Source organism: Zalophus californianus, chromosome 17 (assembly GCF_009762305.2).
Source record: "Zalophus californianus isolate mZalCal1 chromosome 17, mZalCal1.pri.v2, whole genome shotgun sequence".
Lineage (NCBI taxonomy): Eukaryota > Metazoa > Chordata > Mammalia > Carnivora > Otariidae > Zalophus > Zalophus californianus.
Window position 1 is genome coordinate 48,423,693 of NC_045611.1, and position 25,233 is coordinate 48,448,925.

The window sequence follows — 25,233 nt, forward strand, 5'->3', positions numbered from 1 at the left end:
TTCTATGGGGATCAGATTAGGTGCAGGGAGACCCCCCCCCCAAGCTCACCTCACAGCACTCTGAGCCTCACAGTAACCCTCTCCCCTGGAAACCCAATGTCCCTTCCACTGGGGCATGGCTCTTGGCCAGGTGAAGCTGTGCATCTAGCCGAACTCATTCCTTCCCTGGTTGTGGGGGAAGGGGAAGGAGGCAGGGTGCTCCACAGAAGGCTGGGGCTCCTGGAGGACTCTAACTCCCTGGGGATGGAGCCATTCTGGGGAGCAGAGTTGCACTGTCTCCCCCTACTCCTCAGCTCCCCAGAGCAGGGTGGGGGCTGCAGTGTGGCACCTGCTTTGGCAGACAGCTTCCTCCCTGCCTTACTCTTCTCTTCCAGCTACTTCTGGTGGCATCTTAAGTGGGATTGTGTCCTCTCTCCATTTTGTCTCCCTGGCCTATTCTGTGTCTCTTGTGCCTTGATTTCCCTCTCTGCTGCCTGCCCTACACTCCTCTCCCCGCCCTGCCCTTTCTCCACCCCCGTGGCTCCCTGCCTTCTTGCCTCTTCCCTCTTCCTCCTCGCCCTGTCCTTACCTCCCAGAAGCTCCTCTGTCCTCTCCATCTCTAGCCCTCCCTTTCCTGTCTTATCTTCTTGTTCTCTTGCATTTCTGCCTGTTTTTCTCTTTCCCCTTTCCTGGGTCTCTTTGTATTTTCTCTGCCTCAGCCTCTCTTCCTATTTTTGTCTTTCTGTTTCTCCCTTCTCTCTCTCTAATTTTTTTTTTTTTTAGCCCCTTGGCTGCCTCAGGTCCATCCATTTGTCTCCATCTGTGTGTCTCTGTGTGTGTCTCCGTCTCTCTCCATCATTCCCTCTCTTTCCAAGTTTCCTTAACTCCCGGATACTCTCCCCTCCAGACCCCGGATGTCCAGGCCTCTCTCCCCATGGGATTGTGGGAACCAGGGACGTCAGGAAGGTGGCAAGTGGGGCCTGGGATGGGGTTGCCTAGCAACCACCGCATCCTCTCCAGCCAGTTTCTGTTGCCTAGTAACAGCTGCCTGCCCAGAGACAGGGGCGGGACTGGGTGAGGGGGGTGGCACTTCCTGGGTTCCTGTTGCAGTGGGGATGGTCCCTGGAATTCGCTCTTAACCTGAGATCCCTCCCGTTTTGGTAGCTGTGAATGTCCTCCAGCAGTGCCTATCCCACTCAGTGCTGGGAGCTCCTCACTGGTAGTGCTGTCAGGGCCCGAGCTTCCTTCGTGGCGATGCCCTCAGTATCGTCAGCTTCTGACAAGGGCAGGGCCCTTCAGAGCTCACCCACAATGGCCCGGGGCCTGTGGTCACCCAAGGGCTCTGAGGCCCCTCCATATCAGCCGTCTCCCCCTCCGCCATGGGCGGGGGGGGCTCCCTGCAGGTGGCGAGTGGGGGCCGCGGCAGCTGCGTCCCCATGAGGAGGGGAGGAAGATGCCGGCTGAGCTGCTGCTGCTGCTGATTGTTGCCTTCGCCAGCCCCAGCTGCCAGGTGCTCTCATCGCTGCGCATGGGTGAGGCCCCACAGCCCCTGCCCTGCCTCCACAGAGATCCTCCCTGAGCATGCCAGTCCCTCAGGCCCTGGGGGTCTGGGCTTCAGGTCTCAGCTTCCCTCAGCAACAAGGAAGAGCAGCCCCCTGCTCCTTCTTCCTCCTGGACCCAGCAGTCCAGACCCCCAGCTCTGTCCAACCCTAGATCCAGGAGCCTAGACCCTCTGTCAGCATCCCCACTCCCACCTCAGAGCCCAGGAGTCTAGGACCCCAGCCTCTCCTTTCTCAGGACCCAGAGTCTGGTCCCCAACCCCTGTGTCCCCTCAGCTGCAATCCTGGACGACCAGACGGTGTGCGGCCGCGGTGAGCGTCTGGCCCTGGCTCTGGCCCGGGAGCAGATCAACGGGATCATCGAGGTCCCAGCCAAGGCCCGGGTGGAAGTAGATATCTTTGAGCTTCAGCGGGACAGCCAGTACGAGACCACGGACACCAGTGAGCAGGGCCACAGGGGGCGTGGGGTGAGGCAGGGCAGGCTGGTAGCCCTCAGTCTGTTCCTCAGCTTGCTTGCTTGCTTTCTAGCTTCACCTGCTCCTTCCTTCATGTCCGCTCTGCCTTTCCCTTCCCAGAGATGGTGCTGCTGGGCATGGGGAGGTGGGGAGAGCGCCAGCCCCAGTTCACCCCTTATAGGAGCTGAGGGCCTCATTTGAAAGATAAGCTGGCCAGGGACATAGTCCCCAGAGCTGAGTAATGACAGGCCTGGGCAGCGAGGCCAGGGAGCCTCAGGAGCAGGGACAGTGAAGGCACTCTGGAGAAGGCTAAACTAAAGTTCTGAGGTCTGAAAGTTGAGCAGGATATAGAAGGAGTGGCGTTGCTCAAAGTATGCCCTGGAGCCATATAGTAGAGGTGCATAAGTATTTGTTGGATTCTCATAGATCGAGCGAATGTTAATAGGTATCTCTTGAACAGACATGCTGGGTTTGTACATCTTCAGGAGATGCTGCCTTCAGTGTTTCAGACTGGTTGATTTCTTACAGGCCTCATCAGAACCTTTGTTATATTCATGTTTGTTTTAAATCAGTGAGAGGAAGAATGGGGTACAGTGTTTCTTGTACTTTTCTGACTGGTGCAGCACAGAACACAAACTGGGAGAAGCTGGGATGGAGGGTGAGGAGGCAGATGGTGTTCCAGGCATATGACTATAGTGAGGAGGTGGGTATATGGAGTCAAGGAACAGGGTGTGGGATTGCACCTGTCCCGACTACCTGGACTCAGGACATGTTTGGAGGGATCGTGAGAGAATTTTGGGCTGAAGTGTGACAGAGCAATGGGAGGTGAGGCTGGGCAGATGGGCAGATCAGTTCAAGGAGGCCTACAGTAGCAGGCTGAAAGATGCCATCCTCACCTCTAGGCAGAAGGGAGCCATCTATGGGTTTAGGCCAGGGAGCTGGGCTTCTGGAAGGTGAATCTGGAGGCTAGGTTTGGGTGATCAGTGAGGAGGGTGTTGCATGCCTGAGGTGAGAGCCCTAAAGTAGGGCAGGGGAGGAGGGGGTCAAAGAGAAGGGGACAGATGTGAGAAAATTTGAGGACAAAAAAGAGACAGGACTTGGTGACTAATTTGCCTATTGAGAGAAGGCTTGAAGGCAAGAATCGTTTCTAAGCATTTGCTTTGTGGAAATGGGGCCTTCACCAATGTGGAAGGCAGAGAAGAATCGAGTTTAGAAGGTAAGGTATTTAGCTATGATGCTTTTAGTTGGATGTGGCAGAAACCCCACTCAAGCTGCTTTTTTTTTTTTTTAAGATTTTATTTATTTATTTGACACAGAGAGAAAGACAGCGAGAGAGGGAACACAAGCAGGGGGAGCGGGAGAAGCAGGCTTCCCACTGAGCAGGGAGCCCAATGCGGGGCTCGATCCCAGGACCTGAGCCGAAGGCAGACGCTTAATGACTGAGCCACCCAGGCACCCACCGACTTGAGCTGCTTTAAGGGAAAAAGAGAACTTATCCGCTCATGGCGCTAGAAGGCCTAGGGACTAATTTCAGGCATGGCTTCATCCAGGTTCTCACATTATGTCCCAGGATTGTTTTAGGCATGGCTTGATCCAGATACTCAAATGATGCCTAGGATTGTTTCAGGCACGGCTTGATCCAGGAACTTTAAATGATATCCCGGGAATCTTTGTGTCTTCATCTGTGGGCCCTGATCTCCTCTAAGTTGGTTTCATTTTCAGGAATACTCTCCCAAATATCCCAGCCCAACAGCTCAAAACTTATATCTTACCAGGATAGCAAACCTAGTGATAAATGTAGCAGAAACCTGGGGAAGGCTCTTGATGGCCTGGTTTGAACCCATCCCCATCTCTGCGCCAATCACTTTGGCCAGGACAGCGTGGTTCTGATACTGGCTCGGGTGCCGGCCAATCCTGGGAAACCTACGGTTCCCCGAGGAGAAGTTAGGGTTTTGCCATGAGAATGGGCACCAGGCAGGCAAAAACAACAGCTTCTACCTCCCAGTGTCGAGATGCGCACGTGTTTAAGGGGAAAGAAATCAGAAGAAAGAGGAGCAAATGAATGCAAGAGGAGAACTGTGTTGGGATGTGGGGCAGAGAGGGGCCCTCGGCTGTGGGTTTGGGGTGGAGGGGCTGTGGGCTGTACCCCAGACTGTAGCATGGTAAGAAAGGAGGAGTGAGACAGGCTGGGGAGGCAGGTGCTAGCTCTGCAGCCAGGAGGCCCTGCTCTTTCCGCTTCGTCCTTCCGTTGTTTCTCTCTTGGTCTGACCCATCCCTCTTGCCATTTCTCCCCATCTCTCTCTGTCTTCTCCAATGCAGTGGGTGGGGTCGGGGATTGGGCCTCTGGGTCTGGAGTGGCCAAAGGGGATCGGGCAGCTCCAAGCGTCAGAGGTGCTCCCGGGCCAGGTGGGGGACGAAAGGAGGGCCCCTGACTGCCGTTTGTCTCTCCCCATCCCTCGCAGTGTGTCAGATCCTGCCCAAGGGGGTCGTGTCCGTCCTGGGGCCCTCCTCCAGCCCTGCGTCTGCCTCCACCGTGAGCCATATCTGTGGGGAGAAGGAGGTGAGCCGAGTGCAGGGCAGGGTCAGGGTGGGTCCCTGGGAGGCGAGGCTGGGGAGGCAGCAACAGGGCAGAAGCAAAGGCTCCTTCTCTGTCCAGATCCCCCACATCAAGGTGGGTCCCGAGGAGACACCGCGCCTGCAGTACCTGCGCTTCGCGTCCGTCAGCCTGTACCCCAGTAATGAGGACGTCAGCCTGGCGGTCTCCCGCATCCTCAAGTCCTTCAACTACCCCTCGGCCAGCCTCATCTGCGCCAAGGCCGAGTGTGAGGGAGAACTGGATGTTTTGTTTGTATTCCCCCAAATTCCCCTGCCCAAGAGCTCCAGTCTCCCACACGGCACAAGCTCCCCTCGTCCCCCACCATCCTTCCCCCTCAGGAACCCAGACCCGCCCACCTCCCTAAAGAGATCATTTGGTCAGCAGCTAGTGACTGGCACCTGTGTGCAAGGCCCCTGCTAGGCCCTGGTGGGTGCGCACTAGGTGTGGTCCCTGAGGTCACTCCAGGGCCAGTGGGGGACACGGCAGCCGAGCAGCTGTGACGCAGAGTGATCCATGCTCTGTCAGTGGCCCTGTGGGGTACTGTCAGAGCACACAGAAGGGAATCCTACCTGGGTCCAGAAGCCTCAGAGCCCGTGTCGCCAAGAAAGGGGCCTCTGAGTGGGACCTAAAGGTTGGGGAGGAGTTGGGGTCAGGGAGAAGGGGGAGTGTGTGGCAGGGCAGAGGCTGAGGGTCCGGGGGAGTGTGGCCCCAGTGAGAGGCTCAAGGAAGCTCCTGGCGAGCCCAGTGCCCGAGTGTGGGAGCCATGAAGCAGCACGTACAGGAGGCATGCTCATTTGGGGCCTTGTGTCAGCCTTGTGGCCCTGGAAGGTTCCCACAAAGGGTGGGGCAGGGGACACGGCCGGGTGCACTGCAGGAAGAGCCCTGACCCCAGCACAGAGAACGGACTGGAGGGGCCACAGGGTGTGGCTGGGAGGCCGGCGACAGGCAGGGTGATGCGATGCTGCTTAGGCGTCTGGTGGTGGCAGTGGGCTCGAGAGGGGCCACGAGGGGTTTGGGGAGAGTCCTGAGGGAAAAGGGAGAGGTGCTACACAGGTGATGACTGGGTTCTGCCCGAGAAGGAGGGAGCGGTCAGGTCGAGGCGCACGTCGGGGTCGAGGCATCTTTGTGGCCATCAAGTGGAGGTGTCGGGTAGGCCGGTGGCTTTGTGGGTGTGCAGCTGGAGGGGGGGCGGGGCATGCTCAGTAACCTCCAGGAGAAATCGTCTTTCCAAAGATATTTAAGGAACGCCTGCCAAGACTTTGTTCTTGGTATTGGAGATAGAGCAGTGCATGCTCCAGCCAGGCCAGGACCCCCGGCCTGCCAAGGCTTTCTGTGGCAGGAGCTAGGAAGTAGGAAGGCGGTGCTATCTGAAGTGGAATGGTGACCACCTCTTTGAGGAGGTGACAAGGAGGTGAGGGAGGGAGTTGTGCAGGCATCTGGGTCAAGAGGGAGCAAGCTATAGCACAAAGGCCACAGGACAAGAGCGCTGCCTAGGTGTGTGCGAGACAGAGAAGGCAGGGGGAGTGGGGCTCAGAAGCTATGAGGACTTGGGCCTCTGCTCTGAAAGAGCTAGAAGCCATGAGAGGGTTTGGGCACGAGGAGGAACACCTCTGCTTTGCTTACCTGTGGCCGCTGTGAAGGGGACAGACTCGGGGTGGGGGGCAGGTGTGGCTGTCGTAGTGGGTGAGGGAAGGCAGTGGTTCAGGTCAGGGTGGTGGTGGGGGAGGCGGCACCCTGGGCTCTGCCGAGTTCTGCAGGTGGAGCCTGGGCCTGTTGGGTGTGGGTGAGAGAGAGCGTGGGGGAGGCTGGGCTGCCGTCAGGGTTTGGGCCTGAGCCCCAGGCAGGCTGCTGGTGGCTTGGGCAGCAGGAGTGGAATGTGGCTTGCACGAGCCAACTGTGAAATCCCTGTCACACGTCCCAGGGGGGCAGAAAGGTGGCAGGAGACAGTTGCGTGGAGGTTGAGCAGGGGGTCCCGGGGCCCAGAACCCCCAAGAGAGCCACCGCGCTCCAGGCGGTGTGGCCCTCGTCCTCTCCCAGGCTCCCCTACGCCGGGCACTTGCCATGGGACTCTGACCCAGGCCCTCCGGCTCCCCCAGGCCTGTTGCGGTTGGAAGAGCTGGTGCGTGGCTTCCTCATCTCCAAGGAGACGCTGTCGGTGAGGATGCTGGACGACAGCCGGGACCCCACACCGCTGCTCAAGGAGATTCGCGACGACAAGGTGTCCACCATCATCATTGACGCCAATGCGTCTATCTCCCACCTCATCCTTCGTAAGGTGGGTCCCCCAGTCTCTGATTCCCTACAGGGTTGGGGTGCAAATGTGGCGTGACAGCAAGTCACCCCATGCCCATGTGCCTCAGTGGTCCCATGGGATGTGGAGACCTGCTTCCTACGTGCAGACGATTAGCTCGGCTGCTTCCTGGTTGCACCCCTGGTCGGGCCCTGGAGAGTCCCCTCCCCTCTCTGCACAGTTTCTGCCTCGGTGGGTCACTGCATTGGGAGCTCCCCATGATCTTCACTGAGCGCCGGTCCTGCTGCGTGGAGGCACTTGAATTTGGCTCCCACCCACCGTGCGGGGTGGGTGTGATAGTCATTTTGTGGCTGAAGGAGCTGGGGTTCTGGGGGGGGTTGGGCTGGCTCAAGGGCACCCAGACGGGGTAGAGTGCCCAGACCTTGCCCCACGGGCCCGCCACATGCCCCCCAGCGGTGACCCATATTCATTCATCATTCATTCCTTCCGTGCTCTTAATTCATCCTCGTAATCTGATCTGTATTATGTATTTTTTCCAGTTTTGTTTGTTTTTTTTTTTTTTTAATTAAAACCATGTGTCACTGCTGATCATAGCGTACAGGAAGACATGTGGACAGAATCCACAGGGCCCTTGAGGCAGGAAAGCTTAGAGAAAGGATTTCGGGCTTGGAAGGGAGGCGGGCTGGGGCTGGGGTCCTGTGAACCTAGTGACCAGCGGTCACTTTCCTCTTGAGCCTGCACTTCCTGACCTCACGATGATGACTCCTGCCCCTCGGGCAACGCAGGCTGGGATGCCGTTTACCGTGCTAATGACCGTAGCGGGGACGGGGTTCCGCACCCCTTGTAGAGAGAGGCCTTCTCCTTTTGTTCTCCTCGAGGACTGGGAAGAAGGGGGCTCCAAACTTGAATTTTGAGATTCCAGCTGAAGCCTTGCAAAGTGCCCTTAAAGATTGTGGCGGCGGGGGCGGGGTGGGTGGGGTGGTGGTGGTTATCTGGCCTATGACCAGGCTGAGCCGCACACAGTAGCAGCCCACACTGGGCTTTGGGGCAGTGTGGGGAGAAGGTTAAGGCTTAGGGTACTCTCCCAGCCTGCCCTGTTTCTAAGGCATCCCTTTGCCTGCCTGTATCCAGAAGGCTGTCTTGTGAGTACCCTAAAGAGGAATGAGGGCATCTGAGGTTGCCATTCGCTCCTCCACCGAGACCTTCATCCCACCTGGGGCACCGGTCCATGCAACACGACATCAGGGACCGAGGTCTTCCTCTGCCCCCACGCGTCCCCTTCTCCCTGTCTCTGTCTTGGGGTGTCTCTTACTGCGTTTCCCACGGGTGTCTTCACTAGGCCTGTCTCTAAATCTCTCTTCCTCTCTCGGCGTCTTCTCGGCTCTGCCCGTGGGTCTCCACCTCTCCCGCCACCTCCGCACCGCCCCGTGTCCTCCAGGCCTCAGAGCTGGGGATGACCTCAGCATTTTACAAGTACATCCTCACTACCATGGTGCGTACCCCATCTAGCCCCTCCAGCCCCCACACCCATCTCGTGGTGTCTGTCCTGCGTGGGGCCCGGCCCCAGGCATCACCTCTTCCCCTTGGTCCCAGGACTTCCCCATCCTGCACCTGGACGGGATCGTGGAGGACACCTCCAACATCCTGGGCTTCTCCATGTTCAACACCTCACATCCCTTCTACCCCGAGTTTGTGCGCAGCCTCAACATGTCCTGGAGGGAGAACTGTGAAGCCAGCACCTACCCAGGTCCTGCGGTGAGCACTTGCCCTCCTCCCGGGCACACAGACACTTCTGCGGGCCCCCTCAGACCTTGAGCCAATGGTGCTCAGAACCCTCTGGTGCCCCCACTCGCTTCCCGAGTACATGCTGCGAGGCCTCCCGTGCCACCTCCCATGCTGCCCCAGCCACACGCCCACCCCAGGGCCTTTGCACTTGCTCCTCCCGCTGCTTTGCCTGTACTTCCCCAGAGAACTAGTGACTCACTCCCTCATTGCCAAGTCAGTGCTCCAACGTTCCCTCAGTGATAAGACTTTCCTTGGTCCCCCATCTTAAAAAAGAGAAACTCCCCACTCTTTAGCACCCTTCCCTACTGAATTTTTCTCCATAGCAACCGTCCTTGCATATCTAATCACCGTGGCGGTTGCTGTATAGTTTGATTAGGCATAGATACGAGTAGACAGACTAAGTTCCACGAGGGCAGGGGTTTCTTTCTGCTTTGTTCACCGTTGTGTCCCCAACATCTGAATCAGCCTTGCTCAGGGTAGGGGTCCAGTAATATATGTTGAATAAATGCAGACATACCAAAGATGCGTACTTATGCGTATCTGTTCCCAGACACGTAGTCATATGCCAAGACATGGAGGCACTCTTCCTGAACAGACACACACGCGGTCACGGAGCCGGGCCATCGGGTGTCACAGACCTACCTGGGCAGAGGTGCTTTCATGTGTACCCCTGCACCTGTCTCCACAACACAGCCCCTCCGAGCCTCACACCAATGCAGCGGAGATGCACTCTCGAAAACACATGTGCACAGACGCCCCGGGTATATCACTCACCATGCGCCGGGCGGTTTTGAGCTCGTGCGTGTGTTACTTTGTCTGATCCCCACACTAGAACGTGGAGGCAGAGGGTACAGTTATCCCCATTTTACAGGGAAGGAAACCAAGATGGAAATAGGAGAGCCAGGCCTCCAGCTCAGAGCTGCCTGCTGCCGGGGCCCAGGCTCACAACCGTGACGCTCACCTAAATCCCTAGATGCCACACCCACCCCGTGTATAGACAGACAGGCGCGTGTGTCCAGCCTGCATGCATAAGCCTCGCCTCCGCCGCCAGCAGGCCCTCTTCCCACACCTGCATCAGCCTCGCAGACACAGATTCTGGGACACACCCTCAGGCCCGCGGACACCTCCGGGTGGAGGTGACCCAGCTGGCCATCCAGGCAAACCCTCTCTGACGTGCCCGTCCCCAAACAGGCATGTGCCTGCATGACTCGGGGACAGCTGCTCCCACAGAGGCATGGGCAGCACACACATTTTTCCCCACTGCCACTTGATTTCCCTGAGAAAGACCCCCAGAGACCCGTCCTCACTGCTCGCCGGCTTGATTCCACGTTCCTGGAGGGACGGGCGTTGTCTGAGGGCTTCGGGGTGCCCTGGCTAAGCTGCCTCTTCCCCGTCCTGCTTCCCCCCGCCCTCCCCCCACCCCACCCCCCAGCTGTCGGCGGCCCTGATGTTTGATGCCGTGCACGTGGTGGTGAGCGCCGTCCGGGAGCTGAACCGTAGCCAAGAGATCGGCGTGAAGCCGCTGGCCTGTACGTCGGCCAACATTTGGCCCCACGGAACCAGCCTGATGAACTACCTGCGCATGGTGAGCTGGGAGTGGGGCGGGCTGAGGGGGCAGGGCCGTCCGTCTCAGGCCGGGGCACTCACTGTGTCCATCCTGTGGCCCCTCTGCCCTCTCCCCACCCCTGCTACCAACCCCACCCCCTCCTGCTTTCTCTGGGCCCCTTCCTCCTCCTTTCCCCGGCCCCTCCCCTCCTGGCCTTCCTCTGCCTGTCTGCGCGGCCCTCTCCCTGCTGCTTCGCCCCACCTCCCTTCTTTTGCTGGCACATCGTCTTTCTCTTTTAACTGTGGTCCTCCCTGGTCCCTCTCCCTCTCTTGTTTGTCTCTTTCTTCTCTGTCTCCTCCCCTCTGGGCCTCTCCCGCCTGTGCCTCTGGGCCCCCTGCCACCCCCCCTCTGCCCGCCTCCAACCCTGCCAGGTAGAGTATGATGGGCTGACTGGGCGGGTCGAGTTCAACAGCAAAGGGCAGAGGACCAACTACACCCTGCGCATCCTGGAGAAGTCCCGGCAGGGCCACCGCGAGGTGAGCGGCCCAGGGGAACGTCCAGAGTCCCGATACGGTGGGGGCAGGCCCAGCGGGCCGAGGCGTCTTCAGGCCGGCCTCGTGCTGATGGCCCCTTCTCTGCCCCAGATCGGGGTATGGTACTCTAACCGGACCTTGGCCATGAATGCCACCACCCTGGACATCAACCTGTCGCAGACGCTGGCCAACAAGACGCTGGTGGTCACGACCATTCTGGTGAGTGGCACTTGGGGGGGCCGGGCAGTGGGTGGAGAGATCTTTCCTGAGCAGTGCCCCAGCCCAGTCCTGGTGAGGGGGATGCCTCAGCTCATGGAGCACACAGACCAGCAGGGAATGTGACCCGTGCACCCAGCAACTCCTGATTGTGGCCAGGGTGTCAGCAGCCTCATTGCCACTGGAAGAGGGAAGACACAGGCTCTGCCAACCGGCTGTCACATGGCAGACGTGGCAATGACTGGTGTCACGGGGAGCCCATGGGGCCACGCAGGCAGGGCACCACCCACGGTGTCTGGTCCAGGGTAGACCCCCGAAAATCACCATCACTAGAGTAGTCATTTGGCCACACTTGCCACCTGAGGGTGTTGACACGTGACCACTCCATGTCCATCTTAAAGTTGTGGAAAGCAGGGCTCTGGGAGGTGAGGCGTCTTGCCCCGGGTCCCATGGCGAGGACACAGCAGAGCCAGGCAGGAGTCATGTCCCTGAGGCTCCAGAGCCTGAGCCATGGCCGCTGTGCTTTGCACCCGCAGTCCCTTCGTACTTGAACTTGAGCACCAGCCAGGGACGTGGTCCTGGAGCCTCTGTGTGTGCTGCTCCTGCAGTTAACCAGGTCCGAGACCAGGTGGCCTTCATGAGGCAGCAAACGCACGGAGCGCCCCATTCTGCACCAGCCGCTGTGCTGGGCCCTTTCCAGGCGCTGCTCTATAAACCTGTCAGCCGCTCCACGAGGCTTGTCTTATTTTCCTCATCTCGAAGGCGAGGAGAACAGGTCACAGGGTGAATCCCAGCTGGAGCTGAGGGACATGCTCAGAGCCTGTGCCCTCTCTCCCTGCACCCTGCCGCTTACCACCTGGCACAACGGGTCGCCGGGAGGTCAGGACGGGGGTGACGCACAGGACCTGGTGAGCAGGAGGCTGCCCAGAGTAGCTGGGCCCGGAGGCCAGTGTGCCAGGCAGCCATGCCCTGCAGAACAGCCAAGTGCCCGGCGTGCTGGCAGCCGCTGTCTGTGGGAGCCCCCCAGTGAGTGTGGGAGCCGCGCTGGCTCACAGCTGTGGATGCTGAGGTTAGAGGGGATTACTACAGGTGTCACAGGACGCCAGAGGCTGTTCTCTCAGTCCCCGAGGAGCTCCCCACCTATCATGGACCTCGTGTCCCTCTGGAGAAGGGCCAGTGAGCCTGCTGGGGAGGGCCAGATGGCCTGCAGACAGGCAGACGCTTTATAACAGCCTCCCCGAGGGGTCCCGAGGGCCAGGCCAGGCTGGCTGGGAGAAGTCACACCTCCGTGCCTGTGGCAGTGTGGCCAGACCAAGAAGCTTCCTGGGGCCAAAAGAGATGGGGTCCCCGGTGGGGAGCAGGGACAGAAGTCAGGGAGGGGATGTCAGGAGAGGCAAGCCATGACCCTGGAGGCTTCCTCTCCTTCTCACACCTGTCTCCCCTTTTCCCCAAGACCCATGAGCCAGTGTGGTTCTCTTTCTGACATTCATTGCTCTTTGGATGGATGGATTCATTCACTCATTCATTCATTCATTCCACAAATATTTACTGAATCCGCTGTGCACCAGGCCTAACCCAAATGCTGGATACATGTGAATAGTCACAGGTGGTCTTGTGGTTTCCTTACTCTTGAGTGGCACTGGGGGAGGGGATGCCAGTCTGATGGAGGACATCAACCTGGACACAGTCATTCAATACAGGGTAACGAGGGGCTGACTCAGCTTTAGAAGGTTTGAGGAAGGCTTCACAAAGGAGATGGCACTGGACAGGGCTTTAGAAGCTGTGTAGGAGTTGGATGCACAGAGAAGGAAGGGCCGGACATGCCAAGAAGCATGAGCTTTAAGAGCAGGGGCCTTAGGAGACGTTTGCCAGACTGGACATGGAGGGAGCGGCCTTGTCTGCACAGCGGGACATACCCATTTGTTCACTGATGTTTTCTGACTTGGATTTGTGGGCAGGGCTTGCGTCGGGCATTTAGGGATTCTGGCGTGAGTCAAACTGGGTGCCTGGGACAAAAGGCGGTCAGGCTTTGCCTTCTTCCCTACTCTGTCGGAGGGGCCTAGAACAGTGCCTGGCACCTAGCAAGCACAGAGGGTGGTAAGTGCTGTGGCCCAGCTCTATGGCCCAGAGGCTGCGGGGCTGCAGAGGGGGGAGTGTCTCTGGAGGATGCAGTTATCCTTTCCCTGAGCCTTTGGAGAGTGTTGAGCAGGAAGGGGCAGGGGCAGACCTAGATGTGAGAAAAGCTCCAGAGAGGAGAGGTGCTCCAGGTCGGGAGGCGAGGCCTGAGCATGTAGGGGCTGTAGGGAGAGGGAAGGGAAGCTGGCGTGGGCGTTGAGGCTGGCAGAGAGGCTGGGAGTGAGGGCGCGGGGGGAGGTCCGAGCTGGGGGAAGGGTGAGGCTATCTCTGGGGTGGAGCTCACTGGTCTGGAGCCGAAAGGGTGGCTGGGACCAAGATTGACAGAGGCCCCATAAGGAAGCTAGGGTGCAAAAGAAGGCCCACGGAGGCGAGGCTGTGTGGGGCCTTCCCTCAGCCTCCAGCCCTGCTCCCTCCTGCAGAGGTTTCCCAGAATACTCCGTGGCCCCCGTGATTGTCTCCATCACGCTGGGACTTCTCATCCTTCTCTTTGGTGACTCTGGGGTTGGCTGGGCCTCGCTCTCTTCATGACTTTGCCCCCTCCTTTACCTTCATCTGTAAAATCCCATCCTGAAGGGCTGTGGGGGTATGGCATGCGGTAAGAAAGCCACCTGGCCTCCCAGCACAGAAGGCATGCTCTCCTGAGCTCGCATCCTGGATAAACGAGCACCCACCGAGGCTGACGTCTCAGTGCCGGGCCAGGCCCTCTGCTTGTGTCGTCCGGTCTTCCCAGCCGCCCTGAGCCTGGTACCCGGATGACCCCCCAGACCAACCACATTGTGCTTCTCATTTGCATTTCCCTAACAGGGAAGTCAACCACCTTTTTTGGTTTTTTGGCCATTTGACACTCTTCTTTTGGAAAGTCCTCTATTTGAGTTTTTATTATTATTGAAAAAAATTGGGACATAGGACCTTTTTATCGATTTGTGAGTTATTAATATATTCTGGTTACAGTCGTCACTGGATATATGTCTTGCAAATACCTTGTGCTTTGTGGCTTGCTTCTGCGCTCCCAATCTTTTGATGAAAAGATTTCTAATTTTACTAAAGTCCATTTTATCCATGATTTTTTCCCTTTTTTGATTAATGCTTTTAGAATTTCAGAATTTTTCGCCTACCCCAAGGTCACGAAGTCTTCTATTTGTTTTCAAAAAACTTAATCGTACCTTTTACAGTGAGATCTACCATCCACTTGGAATTGATTTTGATGTACCATGTGAGGTAGGGGGGCAGGACACATTTATTTCACGTGGACTTTTTTTTTTAAAGATTTTATTTTTAAGTAATCTCTATGCCCAGTGTAGGACTCGAACTCATGACCCCAAGATCAAGAGTCACATGCTCTTCTGACTGAGCCAGCCAGGCACCCCTCAACCCCCCAAGCTCTCTGTTCTATTATCGATCTGTCTTTGCTCTAATACCACATTGTCTCAAATACCATAGCTTTAAACTAAGTAGTAATACCTCATAGGGTCGATCCTCCAATTTCTTCTTTAGGATTGCTCTGGCTCTTCCTGACCATTCACATTTCTGTATATACTTACATACCCTGCTTCAAAAAAATTTTAAATATTTTAATATTTAATATTAAAAGTTTTAATTAAAAAAATTCATCACGTTGGGGGAGACACAGAAATTAACACAAACTCACATAAAATAGATTCCAAAGTACTCCTTCCCCTTCAGGCACCCATTTTTTTTCCTCAGAGGCCACATCCTTCCAGAAACATCTATGCATATATACAAGCACATCCTCGTTTTTTCCTTCACAAAGAGTAGCATATTGTACACATTGTTCTGTAGCTTGGGTTTTTTTTTTTTTCCTCTTAATATATCCGATAGAACTTGTTATTTTAGGAGTTGCCTAGGAGTCTTTGATGACATCAATAATCTTTTTAACCTGTCCCAAATTAGGCAGTTTCAGTCTTTGTTCCCTCTAGGAGCCATCCTGCCATGATTCCGTTGGGCGTACATTTTGCGTACAGATGCACGGCCATTTGTGGGTTGGATTCTTAGAATCAGAGTTAGCACCAGCCCACTGTCTGCGGTACTTCCGCAGAAGACTCTCTCAACAAGTCAGAAAACCCTGGATGAGAGGCTCCGTCAGACCTTTGGTTCCAGTGGTCTGGGGCCATCATTGTTCTCTGATCTTGAATTCTGTTCGTGGGCCCCAGTCCCTATTTCTGCCTCAATAAGCTCAGACCCCAATGCTGAGACCTTGAACCCAAACCCTCAACCCAAGTGCCTCAGCCTCGGACTTGGAGATCAGCTGGGCTTGGTGTAAGGACCAAGGGCTTCACAGTGCACAGCAACTGGGTTTGGAGTCCCAGCTTGGTCCCATCTCCCCTCGCCATTGCCCTGCTTCCACTGTGCCTCAGACGAGATGCTTGACCTCCCTGAGCTTCGGTTTCCTGCTCGGTATGTCGAGAGAGCTTGCAGGGGGAACCTTCCAGCTCTAACGCTGGTGCCTGTCTAGAGAAGTCTTGATTTTTGATTCTCCAGCTTTCATACCCAGCCTGGGTCCCCTGTCTGTCTGGTTTCTCACATGTCGCTCTGGGATTCTGTTCACTTGAGGTCCATCTAGCACAGGGCCTCAGAGCAGAGCTTTGGAGTCAGCCCACCTTGTCCATCTCAGCCACTTACGGCTTCACTTCTCTGGACCTCGGTGTCCTCATCTCTGAAACAGGGGTAATAATACCGACCTCCCACGCTGACAGAATAGCTGTCACACAGCAAGCCTACAAGAAATGCTAGCTACTGATGCTATTATTAGCATCATCTCACATTCCTACTCCCCGTTCCACAGTTTGGGGCTTGGAAAGGCGGCTTGGTGGAGAGAGAGAAGCACTCACTGACTTCCCTCCATCCCACTACCCCTCAGCTGTGGGGCTTGGTGTGGTCCACGAATCCACAGCCTATACTGAGACTTGGCCTCACCGTACCTGTCACTGGGGAACAAATCACCTCACTTGACCTCCGTGAGCCTCAGTTTCCACATGTGTAAAATGAGTCTGATAATGCCTCTGGTGTAGGATCACCTGCCAGGAGTTAAAGGGATCTGTTCGAGGGGCGGAGTGAGGGTCTGGCACTCAGCAGGTACTCAGTGCGTGGCCACCATTGTGGATATTCTTGCCAGAGCCTTCCCCACTGTGTCCTAAGTCCTGACTTCCTTTGTTCCTCAGTCCGAAGTGACACTATACAAACACTTGTTTAGACAATAACTGTGTCAAGATTAAGATTCCCTTTTGTTGACATCAAATTCATAATGCCTCATCTTACTAACCCTTTGGCACATTTCCCCTGCTTTTGTGCTCATTTGGTGCATTGGGGGTTGGTAAGGTTTGCTGGAACCCCTCAGAAATAAGCATCAGGGTAGCAAACCCGTACGGGGTCTGAGGTGTTTGTTTATCCTGCAAAGCATTACCAGAATCGTCTTAGAATGTGAATTGTTGTTAACCTTTATAATCAGGACATTTTGCAAAACAGCCGAGGATTCCAGAATTCTTGATGTCGGGCCATCTGGCATCTCAGGCCTGCTTCGCTTGTAGTGGTGTTGGCTGGCACTCAATCCTGGTGGGGCAGACCCTGTGATCCCTTGCTAACTCATCAGATCAGTTCAGTGGGTGCTACTGGTCATGTAGAAAAGTGAAGTAGAGGGGCGCCTGGCTGGCTCAGTCCGTAGAACATGTGACTCTTGATCTCGGGATTGTGAGTTCGAGCCCCGTGTTGAGTGTAGAGATTACTTAAAAATAAAATGTTTAAAAAAAAGTGAAGTAGAGCAGGACAGAAAATAATCAGGGTCTGCTGCCTTTAATCTCTAAGAGTAAGGACTCTTTTGAGGAACAAAGTATTTAAGTGCATGTGTGTGGATGACTTGCGTTGCAAAGTAAAATATGTATCTTACTATGGATCATGGTCAGAAATTTGAAAGTCCCTACTCCAGTTTGGCATAATCTCCCTCCAGTGTGATTCACTCTTAGGTTACTCGCCTCCTGGTAGGATTTGAGTTTGAGACAACAGAGCATCAGGTTGGCTGGCGGAGATGAAAACAGCTTCCAGCCATCTGCGGCGGGCGGTGGGGGGGGGAGGGGGCTTCCTGAGACTGTGTCCGGCAGCTTCCAGGCCTACTCCCCACTCCGAGCATCTGTAGGCAAGGAACAGATGCAGTGACTCTGTCCCACGTGGATGCAGATTCCCGATCTGCTCCCCAAGCAGCCCCTAGCTGCCCAGTCTTTGACCTCGCTTCTCGGCTGCTTCCCAGGAGAACCCGTACGTCATGCGCCGGCCGAACTTCCAGGCCCTGTCTGGGAACGAGCGTTTCGAGGGCTTCTGCGTGGACATGCTGCGAGAGCTGGCCGAGCTCCTGCGCTTCCGTTACCGTCTGCGGCTGGTGGAGGACGGGCTGTACGGGGCGCCGGAGCCCAACGGCTCCTGGACAGGCATGGTCGGCGAGCTCATCAACCGGGTACGGCCGGGCCGGGTCTCGGGGAGGGGCCGTGGTCCAGGTGGGCGTGGGGAGGCCGGCTGGCGAGCAGCCTGCGGCGCTTCAAACAGCCTGGCACATAACAGGTGCTGTGTGTTCCTGGGCCTGGTGAACGCCGCGGGGCTGGCTCAGGGCGGGGGGACGAGAGACGACACCTCACCTCCTGTGTCCTGCTTTGCTACATGCTCTCCTAGCATGCCCTTGGCTCAGCTGGTGCTCAGGGAGTTTTTGGGTGGACGAAGAAGACACGGAGTTAGAATTGGACAGAGACCGTGGAGGTGGAAAGAGGCTTCCTATCGGAGGCAGGGCTCTGCTGGGAGGACGGGGATGGTGCTCGCTTGTGCCCTGTGGCCGGCACCCACCAGGAGGGCCTGGCACATTGCCGACAACGAGGCTACCTGTTGAACTCACAAGTCCGCTCACTCAGGTGTTGATTGAGCACTGTCTGTGTGCCTTGCACCATGCTGGGCATAGGATAGAATGGTGAGCACAGTGGACCTGGACCGTGCCCTCAAAAGGTTAGGGTGTCCTTAGGATGCCAGAAAGCAAATGACCACAAGATACCCTCAGGGCTGTGAGGGGGGAAACTCCGAGGAGGGACCCAGAGGAGGATCCTGACCCAGCCAGTCCAGGGAGGACTTCCCAGGAGAGGTGACCCCCCAAATAGATTCCCAAAGAGTGTGAAGGAGTCAGCAAGGTGAAGGGGGTATGGGAGCAGGAGTATGTGTTCAGAGCAGAGTAAATGGCATTTACAGAAGAGTCAGGGTGAGAGAGAGAAGGGTGCCCTGGAAGAGCCCTGATTGTGGGTGGGATTTGGATGAAGGGGAAGGAGGGAGAGAGGCAGGGGTGTGGGAGGTGGGAGGTGAGGGTGGTGTGGAAAAAATATTTTGGAGTCAGACCAGTCTGGGTTTGAATGCTCAGGCGAGTTGTTTCTCTTTCCTTTACCTGTCTTTTCTCCTCCCTTGCATGGGGATGATGCCTCTCAGGTCTGTCCGGAGGGTTTCAGGGAATAGGGACAGCACCACCCATGTTGCTTGTCAGAGGCAGGAGATCTCAATATGCAGTCCCTCTTTTTATTCCAGGTAGGAGAAACCATGTGCGCAAGGGCCTGGAGGGAGGGCCGTGCCAGGGGAGACACACAGGCCCTGGCCAACCAGGGCAGGTGTGCAGAGTAGGAACCTAGGGCCACGAACATTCAGGGAAGCTTTGACATTGGACTTGGCTGAGGGCATCAGGGATCCGCACTCTCCTGTCTCTTCTGTCCCAGAATTCACTGCATCCAAGCCCACGAATGTCACCAGGGTAGACTTGAGAAGGCCACTTTGTATGACAAGGGCATTTATTCCTTAGGGCACTGATGTTCAAAAGCTGTTTTGACTGCAGAACCTTTTTTGCCCCCCCCCCCCAATTGAAGGCACCCTCAGAAGCTGGGACAAAGCAGAATGGCTCTGGTGGAGGGAGGGCTGGGGGGGGTCCCTGGGGTCCTGGTGGCTAGGCCTCTCCCACCCTACCCCATGAGCAGGCCCGAGGCACGCCCCGCGGCTGCCAGCCTGTCTGAAAGCTTCTGTTCTGGGTAGGTTTGAAGGGCCCGAAGCCAGAATCTGAGAAGGCCAGGGGCATGGAGAGCAGGCGGCCCGGCACCCACCCGACTGGCTGACTGCCCCTGTGACTTCCATTTCCACATCCTAGTCCTCAGTCACGTGGGTTCAGAGCATTCATCAGGGTCCCCGGAAGCAGGCTGACGGTGGGAGAGTAGCCCCTAGCCAGAGTCACTGTAAAGTGGATGCCAGTTTCTTCATCAATGAAGAAGTAATGGAATAGTCCTCTTTACAGCTGCATGACCTTGGGGAGGAGCCTCAAGCCTGCCCCGCAGCTGGGCGGAGGGTTTGGAGGATTGGGCAGGATGGTGTCTGGGGCAAGCACAGCACCAAGGCCGGGAGCTTTCCTAATGCGCTGCGTGATTGTGATGCTGAGTCCTGTTCATATCTTGGCTCTCCTGCCTACCAGCTGTGTGACCTTGGGCGAGTTCCTTAAACTCTCTGTGACATCGCTTCTTCAACAGTAGAACTGGAGAAATAATAGGAGCTAGAACTCACCGCCGTCTTGAGCACGAAACGAGTCATTCCCTGTGCTTAGGACGGGTGCCCGGCAGGTAGCGGGTACTGTAAGCATGTGCTCTGTTCTCATTAATGTTATTTCTACCAGCACGGCCAGCATACGCATACATTCACGGCTCTGCTTTCCAGCCGGCTAGCATTTACTGAGGGCCTGCTATATACCAGGCCCTGTGCTACACCCTGGGGAGGCAATAGCCAGGCCTGGCCTTGCTCTAACTGAGCGGGGTAAAGGACTTGGCTGTCGGCAGGGGGCTCATGGCATGCACCCCCAGAGGTCTCAAGCTGGCTCAAGTGAGGAACCAGAGTCGGTGGGTTTGGGGGTGGCAGCCGGATGCCGTGCAGGGGGACGGCAAGGATGGACACGGGGAGGCTGAGAGCACCAGGGCTTGGTGACAGCCTGGGGCGGGGGACACGGGAGAGAGGACAGCCTCTCCGTTGCTCGGGCAGCTGGGTGATGGCGATGACATTTAGGGAGAGAACACTGGAGGAGGAGCGGGCTGGGAGCGCGAAGGATGGGCGGGGCTTGGCCCTGCAGAGGCTCAGCTGCCTGCCTGCCTGCCGTGGGATGGCCAAGTACACGGAGCTTCACGGGGGTACTCGGCAGCAGCTGCCTTTGTTGACAAGCCAGAGGCTTTTCGAGTGTTACTTAAAGGGACTGAGGATCACTGTCCTCCCACTGCTGCCCTGGGGCTCAGAGGCAAAGGGACTTGCCCCCCTCCCCGCGGGGCTGCAGCCAGGTGTGTCTGACCCCCAGCAGGGACTTGGGAAGCCCAGGGCGGACAGGATGATGCACTCACCCCATGCCAGGGCCTTGCCCAAGCATTCTGAACCATATGCACACCACCCCATGAGGAGGGCCTGGTATTAGCCCAGTTTTCTCTAATGCAGAGTGAGACACCAAGGTACCGTGTCCAGGCCACATGGCGAGTGACTGGTAGAGCCAGGGCTGGCCCCCATCAGGCTGGCCTGGAGCTGACGAGTGACTTCCAGATGGAAGCCAGCCCAGGGCACCGGAATCTCCCCAGTCACCCCACCCGTCCCCAGGCCAGTCTTGAATTATGGTCCGTTTATTCCCCCCAGTGGCCACTGCTGGAATTGGCCTTCTCCCTGTCCTCACTGCGTGAATTCAGGCTCCGGCCCCTCTCCCGGCCTCCTCACTGGCCTCTTGGCCTCCCTCCTCTCTTTGTCCTCCAGTAGGATCTTCCACAGTACAAGTCTGACCTGTCATTCACGTGCTGTCACCAGAGCGCCTCTCCGCCCCCGGGATAAAAATTTGTGCCCTCCGGCCCCACCCTCAAGGACAAAGCAGCTACCTTAGGGTGTTCCAGGGAAGCAGACTCTGAGGTGGAGATTAGCAGGCAGGAGGCCCCCTTGGAAACCAGCCCCGTGAGGGAGGGAAGGAGCAGGCCTGGGCAGAGGAAGGAGCAGAGTTACAATGCAGCCACAACTGGGCGTCAGCTGACCCCCAGGCAGCTCTGGAGCTGAGGTGAGGGGGCAGGCCTTTCTATGCCCCACCGACCTGTCAGTGGAGGGGGCCGTCCTCAGGGAGGCTCTTCCACCCACCGAGCTGAGAGCGATCGGCCACCAGCATGCTCAGCAGCTGGGGCCATGAGTGCTCTATTCCGAGGGCGGATCTGAGCAGCCTCCATCCGCCATGGCCACGACAGTCATGAGCTCGTTGTGGGTCAGGCAGGGCCGGCTTCAGTTGCCTGCGTTCCCATGTGGCCCCCACAAGCCAGGTCCCCTCTCTGGACTTGGTGTCACCTCTTGAAATGGGGATGATATTACCTCCCTCACACAGTTTGGGGTGAAGGGTGGGCGAAGGAAAGTACGATGTCCCAGAGTGGAGCCTGGATCACGGGGGGCCAGGCGGGGTAAGGAGCTGGGATGTTATTTTCACTGTGTGTGAAGCCAGTGGAAGGGTTCAGGCAGGGGATGTGCCGTGATTTAATTTGTTTTCTCTTTTTTTATTGAGGTGAAATTCAGATAACATACAATTAGCCATTTTAAAGTGTATAATTTAGGGGCAGGTAGTCTATTCATGATGTTGTGCCACACCATCACCTCTACCTCGTGCTAAAACATTTTCGTGACCCCCAAAGAAATCCCCACACCCATTCAGCACTCAGCTCCCTCCTGTTCCCCTTTTCCCCAGCCCCTGGCAACCACCAGACTGCTATCTGCTGCTGCCAGTCTCTCCGTCTCCATGGTTGACTTATTCTAGATATTTCCTATAAATGGAATCATCCGATACGCGGCTTTCTGCGTGTGGCTTCTTTCGCTCAGCATCATGTGTGCAAGGTGCACCCATGTCGTAGCATGGATCAGTTACCGCCTTCTTTTTTAGGGCTGAATAATGCTCCACTGTATGGACGTATGACCTTGGTTAATTTTTAAATCATTCAAAGTGATTACTCAGGCTGCTCTCTGGAGAAATCACTGTAGTGGGGCAAGAGTAGAAACAGGATGCTAAGATTAGAAGTCTGTCGGAAGGTTCAGGAGACAGAAGATGGGGGCTTAGACTTGAGCGGTGGGGCTCAAGAGGGAGAGAGGAATCAGGGGTGACTGTAGGGCATGGCCTGAGCAGCTGGGTGGGTAGTGAGGCTGGCTTCCACCCTGGGGAGGAAGTGGGAGGCGCAGTTTGGTGGGTTTGGGGAAACAAGGATTGTCTCTGGGCATGGATCGCTTGAGGTGACGATCCAAAATTCGAGAGGAGAAATATGGATTTCATTGTGCAGCTGAGCATGAATTATTTAACTCATCCCCTGTCTGGGTGGTTTCCCGTGTTTGCTGGTGTAGACAATGCCACCATCCACTGGGCCTGTGGATTTGTGGGCGTATTCCTGAAGGAGAAACTCCTAACCGTGGAAGCACCAGGTCAGAGAGTATGAATGTTTTTTAAGCAGAGAGAGACTGCCAAATGGATGCTCAGAAAGGTTCCACCGATTTGTATCCCCACCAAAAGTGCACGAGAATGTCACATTTCCACACTCTTGCCAACGAGAGGTATTATCAATCTTTTAAAAAAAAACCTCTGCTGACTCAAAGGCCAAAAATAATACCTTATTGTTCCCACCTAAACAGAACGTTACCTGGCTGCATATACTGATCCCCATGCGGACAGACTGTAATTTATCAAAGAGTGGTTTTGTACTTAGTTGCTTCCAGGCATTTTTTTATTTGTTTGTGCTGTTAGAAACAACCATAAGCAAACATCTTTATGCACAAAAGCTTTGCCTGAAAGCTGATTAGGACCGAGGCTCTGAATAGAGTGACTAGGTCAAAGAAGAGGGCCCTCTGTATGGCTTTTGTTATAGATCGTCGAACCGTTTTCCAGAAAAGCTGCAGTGGTTTCTATACAGGCTCCTTCTCATGCAGAGAAGGTCATGCAGGTTTTCGGTTGGTTTTTAGATATTTAGACACCCGTCCCCCCACCCCCTGGTGATTTTTATAAATGGCAGATCACTTTGATTTTTCCTGTTTTGCGTGGTGGACCGCAGTGGACCTTATGTGGTCAGGCAGTAGACGGAGTCTGAGTCCAAGTTTGACTCAGAATGGGCCTGAGAGGTCCACAGACCCACCCTGAGTTTTCCCAGATCCTACTTGTATACTTGGAAGAGAACTGCGTGGCTCCCAGCAGAGTTGGGGCCATTATGGTAAAAGAACCAAGCGGAAGCTCTTAGAATTCCCTGTCTTTGCCAGGATAGTAACCCAAAAGCAGTTCTGCGGCCTTTGGGGGCATCGCAGAGATCAGTGCTGCCATGAACAGCTTGAAAGAAGCAGAGGTGGTGATCTCACCCCCGGTCAGCTAGCCGGTTCGGCCTGTGCAGAAGGCAGACGGAGCTTGGACGATGACTGGGGATTATTGTAAACGGAATCAGGCGGTGACTCCAACTGCAGTCCCTGGCCCAGATGAAGTCTCTTTACTGGAACAAGTCAACACAGCCCTTGGCAGCTGGCTTGAGCTACTGACCTGGCAAACGCTGTTTTCTCCAGCCCGCTTTCTGGGGCCCACCGGAAGCCTTCCGTCTCGCCTTCCGCCGTCACCTAGGCCGCAGAGAACCTGATCTTGACGGCGCACCTGGGGTCGTGCTGGTCCACTACCCTGGGAAGTCACATTTAAAGGGGTTGGCAGGAAACCCACTGCTGACATCTGTGGGTCAGGGTCCAATCTGGACACAAAAATAGCACCAGCCACTTGAATAGAATCACAGCAGCTACTTGAACAGAGCGAATTTGATACAAAGAAGGTCAAGTGGTTAACCAGATGACTGAAAGAGTAGAAAGCAAAGTAAGGGATCACCAGGTAAGGGGTGCAGGAAGCAACCACCACCCTGAGGCCTAAGGGGACGGGGGAAGGAGTTGGAAAGGTAAAAACTCAGAGACTCAGATGAGGGGACTCATGGAGCTGAAACTCGGGCATCTGAGGAGGGGCCACTGTTTGTCTGGTACTGGTGACGTTTGGTGACTTGGGGATTTGGATGTTAAGTTGTGAGTGGCTCCAACCCACCTACCAAACAACCCACACGGCTTTTCATTTTGAGGGAGGCCCGGAGTGCATGAAGGCTCTGCAGCAAATCCCAGCTGCGTGCAAGCTGATCTGCCACCTGGGCCCAATGACCCAGCAGATACAGAGATATGCAGAGTGCTGGTGGCAAACAGGGACATGGGCACCCAGGGGTGACTCACAGTGCAGACCTCTGGGGTTTGGGAGCGGACTGTGGTCTCTTCTGCAGCTCACTAGTCTCCTTCTGAGAAAATGCTCATCGCTGGGCCCTCCTAGAGACCGAGCAGTGAGTGCCCACGTGGCCTGTTGTCATTTCTGCACGAGTCAGGGTCCTGCCAGGAGAGAAGGCATGCCAAAGGTTTGAATGAAGAGCATTACTTTCTAGGAATAAAGTTGTTAACATGGTGACGAAGAGGGTAAAAGTGGAACTCCAATGCAGGGATCAGCAAACTTTTTCTGCGAAGGGCCAGATAGTAAGTATTTTTGGCTTTCAGGCCATACCGTCACCACTATTCAACTCTCTTGTTGGATGGAGAGCCTTCATAGACGATACCTACACAAATGGGCATGGGTGTGTTCCAATAAAACTTTATTCACAAAATCCGGCGTTGGACTCGGTCTGAGGGCCACAGTTTGCACACCCTCACTCTCAGCTATCGCGGAGGTGGCAAGGCAGGAAATGGCTGCTTCCCTAGTTCTGAAGGAACAGTGAGAGGAGTGGAAACTACTGGAAACTTAAAGAAAGGTGCTCGAGAGGAAAGTGCTCGCTGGCTGGCACCGGTTTCTCCGAGGGTCTCTGAGAGGCCGGCTCTGCAGGTGCAGGGAAGCCACAAACTCGATTCATCTGCTGCCCCAGGAGGAACCGCTGCCACGGGGGTGCAGCACGGAGGCAGGCGAGCCTTCGCCTTCTTCCCGCCTTGCAGTGTCCTGCTGGCGCCCCCTACTGGCAGAGTCTGACAGCTGATGGCAAAGCAGAACAGTCGTTTGCACAGAGCTGGGATAGAGGGCGAGTTTGGGGCTGGGGGATGCTCACGAGCGCGCTAGTTGGCTTTTCGGCATTTAGACAGTCTCCC

At 56.0% G+C, this 25,233-nt stretch overlaps 1 protein-coding gene across 3 annotated transcripts in view; it reads left to right on the top strand.

Moving 5' to 3' along the window:
- GRIK5 (glutamate ionotropic receptor kainate type subunit 5) overlaps positions 1 to 25,233 on the top strand; it is a 52,952-nt gene that overhangs the window by 3,030 nt on the left and 24,689 nt on the right. For 2 of the 3 annotated variants that reach the window (XM_027618898.2, XM_027618901.2), the window contains exons 2-12: positions 1,383 to 1,511; positions 1,815 to 1,979; positions 4,456 to 4,553; positions 4,650 to 4,815; positions 6,686 to 6,864; positions 8,279 to 8,332; positions 8,434 to 8,595; positions 10,058 to 10,210; positions 10,603 to 10,707; positions 10,816 to 10,923; positions 17,315 to 17,518. In XM_027618898.2, the coding sequence (XP_027474699.1) occupies positions 1,433 to 1,511; positions 1,815 to 1,979; positions 4,456 to 4,553; positions 4,650 to 4,815; positions 6,686 to 6,864; positions 8,279 to 8,332; positions 8,434 to 8,595; positions 10,058 to 10,210; positions 10,603 to 10,707; positions 10,816 to 10,923; positions 17,315 to 17,518 (1,473 nt within the window). In that variant the 5' untranslated portion in view covers positions 1,383 to 1,432. The remainder of the gene's footprint in view (positions 1 to 1,382; positions 1,512 to 1,814; positions 1,980 to 4,455; positions 4,554 to 4,649; positions 4,816 to 6,685; positions 6,865 to 8,278; positions 8,333 to 8,433; positions 8,596 to 10,057; positions 10,211 to 10,602; positions 10,708 to 10,815; positions 10,924 to 17,314; positions 17,519 to 25,233) is intronic. The other variant, XM_027618902.2, reaches the window with a different exon arrangement.